The sequence below is a fragment of the Metarhizium album genome, assembly GCF_000804445.1.
Source record: "Metarhizium album ARSEF 1941 chromosome Unknown scaffold_1, whole genome shotgun sequence".
Taxonomy (NCBI): domain Eukaryota; kingdom Fungi; phylum Ascomycota; class Sordariomycetes; order Hypocreales; family Clavicipitaceae; genus Metarhizium; species Metarhizium album.
The window spans coordinates 733,236-746,083 of record NW_024467575.1 but is presented as its reverse complement, the minus strand read 5'-3'; the positions used below and the strand labels follow the sequence as shown (position 1 = coordinate 746,083).

The following is a 12,848-nucleotide window of genomic DNA, read 5'->3' as shown; positions in this document are numbered from 1 at the left end:
ACTGGCTGTTCGGCTGGCCGTGTCGTGTCCCTCCTCGTCGTCGGCGCGAGAGCTGCAGTAGGATCATTGGGGCCGCGGCTTGCTGTGACGGAGAGGACCTGCCCGTCGTCGATCCAAGTACTGGGGAAACGGAACGTCCGAGGACCAAGCGTCGACTCCGTCCTGTTGGAGAGTCTACCAAGGAGTTGTTGATATTGCCGCGGGACATGATGCCACAGGGCGCCAATCGACAGTTACAGGGGACGGGGCCGGCCGTGGGGCTTCCTGTCGAGAGAGGTGTCCGTCAACGAGACGTCGGTTCGAGGCAGCGTGTTGGTCGTGACCGTGACTTCAATATGTGCTCGAGAGACGGGCTGTGACATCCCGAGACGAGAGCTATTTCACTACCGGGTCTCGTCGGCCCACGATACCCGCCTGGCGTGCGCATTCTTTGTAGCATGCTCGTTGTTTGCTGTTTTCACACCAACAAGCGATGAAATAAAACAGAACAAGTCACCTTGGTTGGGGCCAACTTCATATTTGAGCTCGCGCTCTAGCTGATCTCCGTGTATGTGTGCTGCTGTGGTATTCTTGTCATTCTCCTTCTATGTACTTGCGATGTCATCAAGATTTGCTCCACTCCATCATTGAATTTGTACCCGCCAGTCCTCGCCTTTCAAGTTACAATACCATCTCTTCCGGTGGTGAAGCAATCACCTGTTGACAATTTGGCATCTCTGCTCCAGAAACACCGCCCTTTGCGGTTTCCGCCACCGCCCCCTGCCAATCATGACCCCCAGTGCGCATCACCAGGTCGGTCGAAAGACAGTCGCCAAAGTACTGTTCCCGTCGCGTGCTCCTGCGTTCCCCACCCTCGAGTGCTGAATACGCACTTCTCGTATTGCGCATGCGCTTCCTTGCTCCGCCGTCACTCAGAATACGGCTTAGCTTGAGTCTTGCTTGCATGAGCTGATTCTCAAAGGCCACGATGCCGCGGATCCAGGGGGCCACGTCCAGAACAATCAGCTGCGTCGTGCGGTCAAAGACGGACGGGTCGAGGTGCGAACTTGGTTGCATTTTGGGCGCCACGGCAATTGGATCGAACGCGTGGGCCAAGTCCATCCGCTTCATGGTCCTGCGAGTGTCGTGGAATGATGACTCGAGCCTCGAAACGGCGGTGCGCTCGTCAATTGCACACAACCCGGTCTCGTCTGGGGATGGTGGTCGGATGCCGTGCAGTCTCCAACGCAACTGCGCGCGAGCATGTGATCGCAGAGCCATGGCAATCGTTTGGCTGGGCATGACTGGATGCGTGTAGCTGTCTGCTTCAAGCAAGGTACGCCCGATTATGAAGTCGTCCCTCGCCTTGCTGCCAAGGCCGGGAAGCGAAGGATCAACACGATCCTGCAGCCAGGTCGCGCACACACCCGCAGAACAGACGTCCGCGTCGCTCATCGTCTGATAGAATTCGTCCAAGGCCTCAAACGCGATGGCTCCCTCACCGGCAGTCTCGACCGAGTCCCAGGCCGCTTTCACTGCTGACCTTGGCCCGTTTGCTTCACACCAGTCGCCCACGTCCACTTGCCAGAAGTTCCACGACTGCTGCAAGGCCTCAATTTCTCTGGCCGACTTGTCGCTCTCGGATATGATGGCGTCCCGTCCGATCCATCCCATACCGTCCTGGTATGTGTCTTCACTGATAACTCGAACGACATCACCGCGATCGTCCAAGTCGCAGCCTTTAGGCCATCGGGCGTAAAACCAGTCGGAGCCTCCCCTGCGATCACCCACTCCAGTTTGGCACCAGAAGTTGAGTTCCGAAATGGTGGCTCGCAGGTCGCGATCGCGCGCTCGATACAAGGACTCAACGGCGCATCTCTGGAGACGATGTCCTTCATTTGCCGCGATGAGCAGACACAGATCCGCGGCAAGAGGCTCTGGTATTGGGGAAAATCGAAAGATACCATGAAGGTCTAGGCTCTGGAGCGGGACTAAGCTCTCATCATTGCACGTGATAACGAACGGCCGCCGGGACTGATTCATCATGCCCATCAATACTGTCCAAAATTGCTTGTCTTCTTCATATAATATATCCGCTTCTTCAATCAGAATAAGCGACTGTTTTTGAGCCTTCGGAGTATGCTTTTGAGTTTGACTGCCCGCTGGTTGCTTTGGCCTTGCCTTCGTTTCAGACGCAACCTTTGCTTTGAAGAATGCCGTCATCATGCCTTGTTTGCCAGATTTTGTCGACTCCTTGCCGCCTTGATTCGGGCCCCCGTCCACTGATGGCTGCTGAATTCGGTGCTGTTGAACCAAGTGATTTCGCGTCATGTCGCCAACCCTTTCGACAACATCCTTGCCACTTCGCCGGGTGCCTGAGTTCAGCTCAAATACTTCAAAGTCAAGCTCTTTTGCAATCGCGTACACAGCAGCCGTCTTGCCACAGCCGTGTGGGCCACTGATGACAATGCTATTTCTCAGTCGTCCCGGGTCCTTGAACTCTGCACCGCCGCCTCTAACGACAGATCTTAGAGACCCCCCGGGGTTGTCATTCTCTTCTCCGTCGCTGCCAGATATCTCTTCCAGGCCACTCTGTTCCTCGTCAGTGTCGACAATGAATTCGTCCACCTTATTCTTCCTCCTTTTTTTCTTCGGCAGTGACTCGGCTTTTGATCTACCCTTTTCCCCCGTCGCGTCACCACTACCAGTTTCGACCGATTGAACCTTCATTCCTTCCAGCCACTGTTTCACGTGAAGGGCATCCTTGGTCTTCTGAAGGACTTGCGATGCTGAGACTGGTGCGTACTTTTGATTCCAGGAGGATCCCTCACAGGTAGACCTGTCATATGCCGACAGTTGTGTCTGTAGGGAATTGTAGTGGCGCCTGATGGCTGGGTGAGCTAACGGAGGCGCTGGCCCAGCAAGTTCGTCGAAACTCGGATCTTCTACACCTGCCAATGCCAGTGGCGAGGTGATTGTGAGTTGAGACCGTATTCGACGTTGTAATTTCAAACCGCTCTCACATCGCTTTTGTGGGATGCGGAGCTCCGAAGGGGCAGGGCTAAAAGAGTCGTTGTCTTGCGGCAAGCTACGGCGCAATCCATCGACATCTAATCTATCGAAAACAGCGACCAGCACGGATTCGTTTGGACCAATGGTCGTGACCTGTCCTTTGGATTTCTTGTATCGTCCGTTGGTGTCGATCTTACGTTCTGTGCTACCAAGTGTGCTGGAGCTATTCCCTCGAACATGGGACATGCCCTGCGCTGGCCATATCGGATACTTGGCGCCAGGTATTTTGGTACCTCCAGGCCTAGTACCAAACCGTGGCACTGTCGCGGCATTTGCAGATGAGAATGGGTTGGCGCATCTCCTTGGAGACACGGGTGTTGACATGAATACCGAGACTATTTGAGCTGGCGATCTTGTCGCCGAATTCGTTGATGGGGTCGGTGTTGAGGAACGAGGTTTGGGTTTGCCAGAGAAGAAGGGGTGAGTCCCTTTGGTGAATGTGGGAGATTTGCCCAGAATATCACTAGTTCTGGTTGAACTCTTGCTTGGACGCTGCTTTGTCGGTGTCTTCGGAAGGTGTAGGCTGCCGTCCAAAATCCGAGTGACCTTGTCACCAATTTCGCTCCTAGATTTTTCATCCCGACCGTATTTGATACAGACCACCAGGGAGCGCTTAGATTTTTGTTTCATCTTGGGTGGCGAACCTAGAGTCCCAGTTCGAGGATTTATTCTTAGCACCTTCTTGCCCTGGGATGACGCATTTCGTTCGGGTTGGTCCATGCTGGTCGTACTCAGAGTGCACTGCATGATATCCTTGGGGTTTGTTACATCGCCGGGGCTACGCCGGCATTGCGGCTCGCATTTGTTTTTGACTGGTACGAAAGTGTCCTGCGCCGTAATCTTAGAAGGCGGTAAGAGTTGAGCAGAGTTGAATAGAGGGCCGGGAAGTGCAGCTCCTGATGCATTAGCTGCGCAGTTGATGTGCCGAATGCCTGCATCCGCCGCACATGGGGGTGATGAACTTTCTGGCTTATTTCTTCTCGCACCATAACCGTCGTCGCCAGTATCAAGCACTGGAGTGGAAATGTCGCTACCGTCAAGTTTTGAGTTCGTGATATAATTTGAGGTTGAAGGGGTCGAGATCAGACCAGAGGCGCTCTTCGTGAAGAAAGGATGCAGCTTTCGGGTTGACGGTTCACCAATGCCGCTCTGGCCCATGTTTTCTACTAGAACAGGTCCCATTTGACGTATTGTGACTCGTCTGCTAGCTTTTCAGCAAAGGGCGATGTTAGCTGCTTGGATAGAAGTTTGGTACGCTCAGTCCATACCAGTTTAACTTGGCCCCAGCATTACAACCAGTTCAGGTGAGTATCGTTGAAGAGCTGATACTCAACGTGCCATAATGATTCATCTGGCCACCTTGGGTAAAAGTTGAAATGCGATATGCTAGAGGTTGCGCTGGAAGTGTTGTGTGGAACCGCGGCTGCTGCTTGTTGGTGCCAGACGCGTTCTGGGAGACGCGCCTTTGACCACTGGGCAACTCAACTCAACCGAGGGGGAAGAGTGGACCTTCACTTAAGTGCTTACCCAGGGCCCAGGCCCCGCCAACTCGCTGCTGGCACCTCCTTGTCCAAACAGCCCCACCGTCGGACTTTTGCGTCGGGCCGCTGTCAGCACCGTGATTTTTTTTTTTTTTGTTCAAGCTGGCTCTACGGATGACCCTGAATCGCAGCACCACGTCGTTGGAGGACGTCGCGCCGAATATTTTCATCCATTGACAGAACGAGGCACTGCCGTACAGCAGGAGCGGACTTTTGCGATGGCATTTGAATACAAAATTCATCGGCCATGCGTCGTGGCAGCTTTGCCCCGCCCTCTTGACCACACCGACGGTCGTATTGTTGCTCGAGAGGTCTACGGTTTACGGACTGGCCAAAAGAAGAAGAAGCGTATGGAGCTAGTTGTTGGTGTTGATGGAGAAACAGCCAGTATATATCATGCAAGTGTTCCATATTTTCCCAGGAGCCTTTTACGGCGACGAGGTGGCTAATAGAAAGGACAGGTTCCTGCGTCGCGGCTCATCACATCATATCCCATCCCGCCCCAAGAATCTTTCACCTGTGCCCCGTACTCTATACGACTGCGGCGGCCGGATAGCGACGACGTATATCGGTATACATATATTGCTACGAAAGATGCCAAGTCGTACAAAATCACGTTGTTCAAAGATGTCGTACATCCAGATGGCAAAACCACGTCCTCAACGATTTCTCAGACCCTGCGAGCTTCCCCGATTCACATCACTGGTTCCTCATCTACTACATCGTTGTCATCGTCAGGAAATACAATGGGCGATATTGTAGCTATCTGTGAAGATGGGCAGGTTGATTATCTGTCAGGCGAAGACCTCAACCTGCAGTGGTCTGCCCTGTCTAAGCCAGCCATTCAAGACGTCATTGCAGGAGCCATTGAAAGTTTACAAGTGGAGTATGTCTCGTCTGGAAATGTAACCGATTTCAGGGAAGGAATTTTCAAAAACAGGCTCGAGATTTTTAGCGCTTTGCCTCGAGCTCTAGATGCTGACCCCTCACTTCTCTTCGTCGTGGTGAAAAGCGCTGCTCAAGGGATATCAACCCGCCACCTTTTGGTCTTGGCTGCTATGCCAGGCGGAGCTCTTGCTGCGCCTGGCCTACAGAAGTTGATTACTCTGGATATCAGTCCCCTTCCAGCCGTCTCCCTCCAAAAAAAATCACCGATTTACGAGGTGGACATCCACTCGGGCTTCCTCATGGAGCTCGCAAGCGGCGTTCTCAGTGTCTACGATCTTACAGGTGCTATTCCGAAAAAGAAGTCTTCCATGCAAATGAGGGGCACACACTCCTTTATACGCCTCTCAAGACCATTCCTTCTCTCAACATCCCCAGACTCGATGGTCTTGTATAATCACCAATATCGTTCTGTGCATGGAAGGTCTGATTTAGATCTATCTGAACTCCCACCCGACGACCAGCAAAGAAGATCTTGTCTATTGATTGGGCATTTCCGCGGTCAAGATCTCGCTGTTGCTTTGATTGACAATATGCTAGTCTCTATTCACGTGGAGCCTCCTCATTCCCATGGGAAGCGACGTAAGGGAGGTCTATTAATCGACTCGATTGGGCGAGGAGCATCATTCGAAATGCAGGCAAAACGATTGAGGGCCGAATCAGTGTCAGCGGAATTCTCCCGCCTCATCCCTGGAAGCATGACTGAAGAGTATCTGGCCACGTATCACAAAGAAATCTTGGCAGCCAACGAATTGCTGGCAAACAATGCTTTAGGAAAGTGGGAAGACCTGCTACGACAAAAATTTGGCCTGAAGAATCAGACCGATTCTGCCCTGGTCAATGGAGAGACAGTCACGGGACAATTTGAAGATTTACCTGAGTGGGATTGGCAAACAAAGACTGGATCATACCCCTCCGCTGACCGACGATGGGTGTTGTATGCGATAAGCCAAGTTTTCTCGGTGGAGACAGCCTCATCTGACGAATCGAAGCCTGAACTACGCTTGGCTCTCCCAGATAGCAACGTCACGACCTACCTGGTGGTTGCAGGCCACTTGACAATCTCCAATTTGATATCAGCCTTTCGCGATGTGCTTACTGTGGAAGCCTCGGGGACCAAAGCCGTGGCCAGAGACTTGATCCACAGCCTCACTGACGCTGACCCATCCATGACGCTCTTGCTGAACTACCTGCAAGCCACAAAATTGGGGGAAGTAGAGCTGCTACTTGCAATTAGAAGCCTTATGCTGAGCATGGATTTACTCCCCGACACGAACAAGCTGAACAAGCTTAAGCTTTTGACAAATGAGACCCTCGAAGCTGACACTCAGGAAGTGGACCTTGATGATCTCGAGAGACAAATTGCCGTTACCGAGCATTACTTGGGAGACGAGACAAGCAGCCGTTCCCGCGGGCTGACTCTGGCATTCACAAAACTATGGCGCATTCCAGCCATTGCGACAGTCAAAGCTCTTCGTGATACAATTCGAACTGAAGAGGTGCTGGCCTTCATCTACATACTGAGAGTGGAATTGGTTCGCGGAGCCTGGACAACCCTTTACATGGATTGCACTAGCCTTGACTCCGAAGGCAACGACGCTCCGCCGGATGGCGTCATTACTCTCATTGCAGACCTGCTGGGACGATGCCTGGATGCAGTCGGCGCTGGAGGATGGTTATTTAACGATGCTATGACTTGGGCGGACAAGACCGAGGCCGGCGACTTTTTGACCGCCCTGAAATTAGAAGTCGCTGCAGCCTTGGAGGGCTTGGAGGAAGCTGTTTTACTCAACGGTATTGTTGGCGAGGCTGTACGATACGGGCTTACAGTAGAGAAGAACTGGGCGGCACGTCAGGTTTGGACCCCAAAGAAACCCATCCCTTTGCACTTGGAGGGCAAAGAGTCTCGACTCCTGCCGCTTGGGTTGAAGACGAAGCTACTCCCTAGCAGAGATAAGGTGGTATCAGGTGGCGAGGTTGTTAATCGCAGCTCTCGAGAAACGGGGCATCTGATAAGTCAGAAGGTGGAGGCTTACTCACTCGAGAGGCTGGCTATTTGAAGCCGCATTGGAGCAGTCTCATGTTGCAGCCCCGCGTGGATTGGATGCACATAGCCGTGTCCCGTGTCCCAGCCGTATAAGGAAGGGGATCAATATTGACGACGCGCCCGGTGCGGCTGAGAATTCTGCTTCAATGCCTCAAAGCTCAGGCAAGGACTCCCAGACACACCTGTCGAGTGTTGTCACGGTGCTGTTGGCTCATGGCGTCCTGGAAACCCGAACAGCAAACGATAGTCCTGTCAAAGCTGTGAGGATGGAACGGGAATGTTGGTTGCACATATGATGGTTGGGATAGTTATGCACCCAAGGCGTTTAGGGGTGTTGACATATAGTTTTGGTTTTGGTTTTGTATATACAAAATACGGGCCATATATTTCTTGGGTGTGACACCGCGAATGGATGGCGAATATGAACATTCACACGAGGAACGTCAACAACATTGGCTCGGAGAAAGTGTGTGTTTGTGCAGTGACATTAGTACGGTGGTGCAGCTGTATAGTCCGTGCATTCTATGGGCTGTCGTTTTGGAAAGCAAGACGACGTAATGGTCTCGGGCTAGTTGTTTGCAGTGAGGCGAACATATAAGTCGCCCTGCAGGCTAGTCTGGCAGGCTTACAAAAGAAGACGAAGAGGCCGGGAGTTGGAGTCGGCTGCTTTTGCAACCGAGTTGTCGGCGGTCCAGCTTTTACTTGACGTGGTGGTTGTGCAGGCCAAAGCAACTTGGACACCAGAACGTCAAGCTCGTCTGCTTTGGATCTTGACAGCCAATAGTTTTCGGCGTGGCTTGGGTGCGATATTCCGCCATTGGATTAACTGGCTATCGAGGTTCGCAGATATTGCAGAGAGGCGCAGCAAATAAATGCGGCGATGGAAGGGAGTTCTGGAAGCTGGTCAACGCCGCTGCAGATACGCACTGCACTACCTGGTCAACTGTGGGTTTGTTATTGAACCCTAGGCCGCCCTGCCCAAATCTGACTTGCTGGGAAGAGCCGGGCGTCGCTCATTGTTGGGTTTGGTTTTTCCTGGCTGCCTAAAGAATCGATCCAAGCACATGCAAGGTAAATCTGCGCGAAATGACTGGTGGGGACGACGAAACAAAGGAGCATGAGGTAGGTATCTTTTGCGGCGCTGCGGAGGCAACTATTAGGCTCTAGAGTTGCTGGCATGGCTATGCTTGATGATGCGCATGCCAGGCCTCCTCGACGAACACGGGCCCCTTTGGGATGACGCGGGCGTGCCTAGTGGCCGGTGATCTAAATTTCGATATTCGTTCGTCTTGCTAGGACCCGAGGAAGGGGGGGCCCAGACCAAAGGGCTGGAAAACGAAATCATACCCAGCGCACATGATGCCGTGGATGAAGTGAGGCTCCCCTTGAATCAGGGGCAAGAATCCATCCAGGACCTTGATGTAACTGAACGACATTACCCCGTCCAGAACATGGCAAAAAAACAACGTCCACGCCCGCCATCCAGACAGAGGGCAGCTGCGGCGGGAGGGGATTATTCGCGGACGGCCGTCGTGTCCATCGTCCGACACGATAAACACACAGGCACGGTCCCAGACTGCTCGTCGTCGGGCGTTCCTTTGATGACTTGCACGCCCTCGGGACGTAGAGGGCCGAAGGGTTCGTGGTTGATGGAGAAAACGTTTGGTCCATGGCAAACTCCCGAGTCGAGAACGCATTTCAAAAGTAAATGACAGTACAAGTTGCTCTGGGACGGCCCTTCCGTCTCCCAATTCTAGGCGGGAGGTGGCGGGCATTGAGTCATGACGTTAAGGTGGCTGCTCGGCTGCTCCTGCCTGAAAATATTACGAGTTTCTGGGTCTGTAACGAAAACAAACTGCCCGCAACGACATGCAGTTTCAACATAGCACCATGTCCCGATGGCCTTGTCTCACACGTCTCGATGCCTAGACCGACACAGCCAGCCACGCAACTAGCGCTGAGCTACTAGTTACTCCCTGCCGGGCAAACACAAAAGTTTTTGCGACGTTTCTTCTGCTACGTGGACATGAGAGGAGGCATCTCGAGGGCTACAATATCTAAACGTCCATGAATCGAAAAGTCCAAGGATTCCGTGCGAACAACATTTGTGACGCGTACTGCTCGTCTGGCCCTGTGTTTGTTAGTGTTCGCTCAGCACTCAACTACCAATGTCCATCGGAGTGCCCATCCGGAATTTGGACGACGTCACCAGGCTGGGCCGAGTTGACAGGGAGGGTATCTAGGGTGTTCCAGAAGTCAACGATTGGCCTGCAACTTCGACTCCGCATCTTGGGAACGACCTGCGCCCAGCCCTTGAACAGTTCAGTTCCTTACAGGGGTCACACGACGTGGCCATCTCTGGAGACCATGCCTACATTGGCATATTGAGCCCAACACTGATACGCCGCCTTCAATGTTCCGCGGGCAGTGCGCATAAGGGCTTGCAGCACTGCGATTGAGCCATCAACGCCGGGACACACACCTTGACTACTTGTCATGAGCGTACGCCGCACAGAGATGGAGAAACGGCAGGAAGGGCAAGCGAAGAGTGGATGAAGGGTAGCATGGGTGGCATGCCGCCTTTTGTTTGGCATCCACCAATGCGGCACCTGCTCACGCCCGCTGACATGCCATCACAGCTCTAGCGTTGGGGACAAGGCAGAAACTTGGGCTTTCCGGACACACTCTCATCAACACGGCCTATTTGTGCTTTTGGTTTGTTCACCGAGTGTGTGCAAAGTACCTCTATTCGTTTGTGGAACTCATCTGTGCATGACGAACAAACTCTCAGACTTGCTTGCTACTTATCAGTGCGCCGTCGGCCGCACTTCAACTAATGAGTCGACAACCTGGCTCTGGCAAAAGACTTTGTCGTACCCACACGACCATCACGAGGACTCATCCCGTATTAGCTTTTGCGTATACCCAGCCCAGTACACGCCGTATTATCATTGGGGGACACCGACTTCAACACCAGCGACGCGACTTCGGGCCTTTCAATCATTTCACTCAATTTTCATTTCCATTTCGACGCCAGCGGTTGAGCTAGCCGCATCAAACCTGGGAGAGCATCATCGACAGCGACGACTTATACAATCTGCTCTTCCGGGCATCCAGCTATGAACGGCGGCACAGTGCTTCAGCACATCGACGCCCTCGATGCCCTCGCTAAAACACTCTTCGCCAAGGTTGAACACGAGTCGTCAGCCCTTTCCACTGAAGTTGCTGCTGCTGTACAGGGACTACACGTCACCTTACGTCATTTACGAGTCGAGGCTGCTGAGCCCGACTCAGTGCTAAGGAGCACAAATACTTCTGATTGTGCCCGTCAGCTTGAATCCATTGTTGAAGACTGTAACTTGGCCCTGAACCAGCTTCAAGTCGCTCTGGGCAAGTCTGATGCTGAAAGTGGCCGAGAACCAGATCAAATAGTGGCGGCACGGTCTCGCCTTGCCAGCGAGACGGTAAGGGTCAATGAGTTCCTGGACACAATACAGCTACATCATCCTGCCAAGGGTGTCCCCAGGGTTATTCCCCAAGGAAGCCAGTCCAACTTGGAGGATATCAAGGACCGGGTCGACAATATTGCTGCACGATTGTTTCGTCGTTGGAATATAAATGGCGCTATCAATAAAGACGAGGATAGCACGTGGCTAGATTTCAGGTCCGAACTTGAGAAGGAACGATTTTCCCCCCAAATCTTAGACCAACACAAGGTTAGTCGCCCACAAACACCTACCTACCGTCTGGTTGCGTCGCGCCGTTGCTAAACTGTTGCCCTGTACAGAATGTGCTCCGCGCATATATCCGTGAGCTTCGAGTTATGTCGTCCTTTAACAGCGGACCTCCCCCACCAGTACGAGTTTTGCTTGAGCAAGAAGCCATGCAGAGGCCACCACCACCGCTTCCGCCCAAGCAGCCTTTATCCCCGAGAGAGTTGTGCACACCTGGTGTGGAAAAGGCTCCTCATTTTCCCAGTATTAACCAAACGAGGCACGTGCCTGATCAAGCTCCCGTGGCCGCAGAAAATGGTGAAGAGAATCATTGTTTCTCCCCCGATGACGCTTCGGGCGAGGTGGGAAGCTCACTTGCTCTAATATGCACTAAAGACGTGATAAACATGGATAATCTCGGTGCTGATATGGCTCTTATGCATATGCAACCATCTAGCTCGGACCTGGAGGCCCCTGGTGCGAGGAGCAGCACAAGCTTAACGCTTTCTGGGATGTCGGGAAGCTGCCAACCCCCGTCTCTGTCCATCGGGCAATCAAATCTCTCTCGTTCCATGAACGGATCTTCGAGCCTGGGATACGTACAGCCGGGATTTCCCTTTGCCCCTGGAGCGCAGCCAGGCATCTTCTCTTCCAGCCCAGGAATAGTATCACGCTTGGGACCTGATGGGTATGGCAGACCGATTCCCATGGACGCAACTTGGACAAAAATCCCAAGGTCACTGGTCAGTTTGCGGGTGTTGGACCGCGCCGGTGTCCGTTACGAGGCACGACCAGAATACGTAGCCATTCTTGGGAAATTGTCTCGAGAGGAAGTTCAGGATTATGCCACACAGAGTGCGCATTATCGTGCAGCTCAATCGAAAAAATATCCATTGGTGCAGTCCCAAGACCGGCATTGCCAAAGCGACCGAAGTGACCCAAAGAGCAGCTGCGAAGATATTGACGACGGAAGTGTTTTATGGGATGAAAGTGATGCAACAGATCACGACGATGACAAGTCCACGAGAGATGCAAAGAACTATCCATACATTGTCAGCCCACCAAATCAGGACAAGACGTCGCCTTCCAGCACAGTGGCGCCGAAGCCTATTTTAAAGAACAAGAATGAAAACCACGTGCGGTTCGACCCGGAGCCCTATGAGGTAGATATCAAGAGCCCGAGATCATATGACGATGACCACTACAGGAGGCGGGAAAACGACTCGCGGAGAACTCGCAACCGTCGGCACAGTGGAAGACGAGAGGAGAGGGCACGCAGAGATGAGAACCGCCACCGATACCCAAATCGCAGCGAACACGGGCGTCGGAAGGACCGCAGGGATGAGAGACAGACGAGGAGAAGAACATGGGGCGAAAGCATTGGTGTTGTGGGCATCGGTGGTGCTGCCGCAAGTCTTCTTGGCGTCTTGACGGAAGCAGCCGTCGGGTTCTAGACGTATTTGAATGTGCCTATACCGAATCATGATGTGTGCTAGCCAGAGCCCATCATCCAAGTCACAGTGCCGCTTGATGTACTCGGCATATATGACA

At 52.9% G+C, this 12,848-nt stretch overlaps 3 protein-coding genes across 3 annotated transcripts; 2 read left to right on the top strand and 1 right to left on the bottom strand.

Annotated features, from left to right (window-relative positions):
* Window positions 1-660: 660 nt before the first annotated feature.
* Window positions 661-4,209, bottom strand: MAM_00211 (telomere length regulation protein elg1; the record flags this gene model as incomplete). Its single annotated transcript, XM_040819010.1, has 1 exon — window positions 661-4,209. The coding sequence occupies one exon, from the start codon at window positions 4,207-4,209 to the stop codon at window positions 661-663; it is 3,549 nt and encodes a 1,182-aa protein (XP_040682275.1).
* A 601-nt stretch (window positions 4,210-4,810) lies between these two features.
* MAM_00210 (uncharacterized protein) lies at window positions 4,811-7,597 on the top strand (the record flags this gene model as incomplete). Its single annotated transcript, XM_040819009.1, has 2 exons — window positions 4,811-4,954; window positions 5,054-7,597. 2 exons carry the CDS (start codon window positions 4,811-4,813, stop codon window positions 7,595-7,597), a joined length of 2,688 nt encoding a protein of 895 aa, XP_040682274.1.
* A 3,106-nt stretch (window positions 7,598-10,703) lies between these two features.
* Window positions 10,704-12,751, top strand: MAM_00209 (uncharacterized protein; the record flags this gene model as incomplete). Its single annotated transcript, XM_040819008.1, has 2 exons — window positions 10,704-11,300; window positions 11,372-12,751. 2 exons carry the CDS (start codon window positions 10,704-10,706, stop codon window positions 12,749-12,751), a joined length of 1,977 nt encoding a protein of 658 aa, XP_040682273.1.
* Window positions 12,752-12,848: the final 97 nt, after the last annotated feature.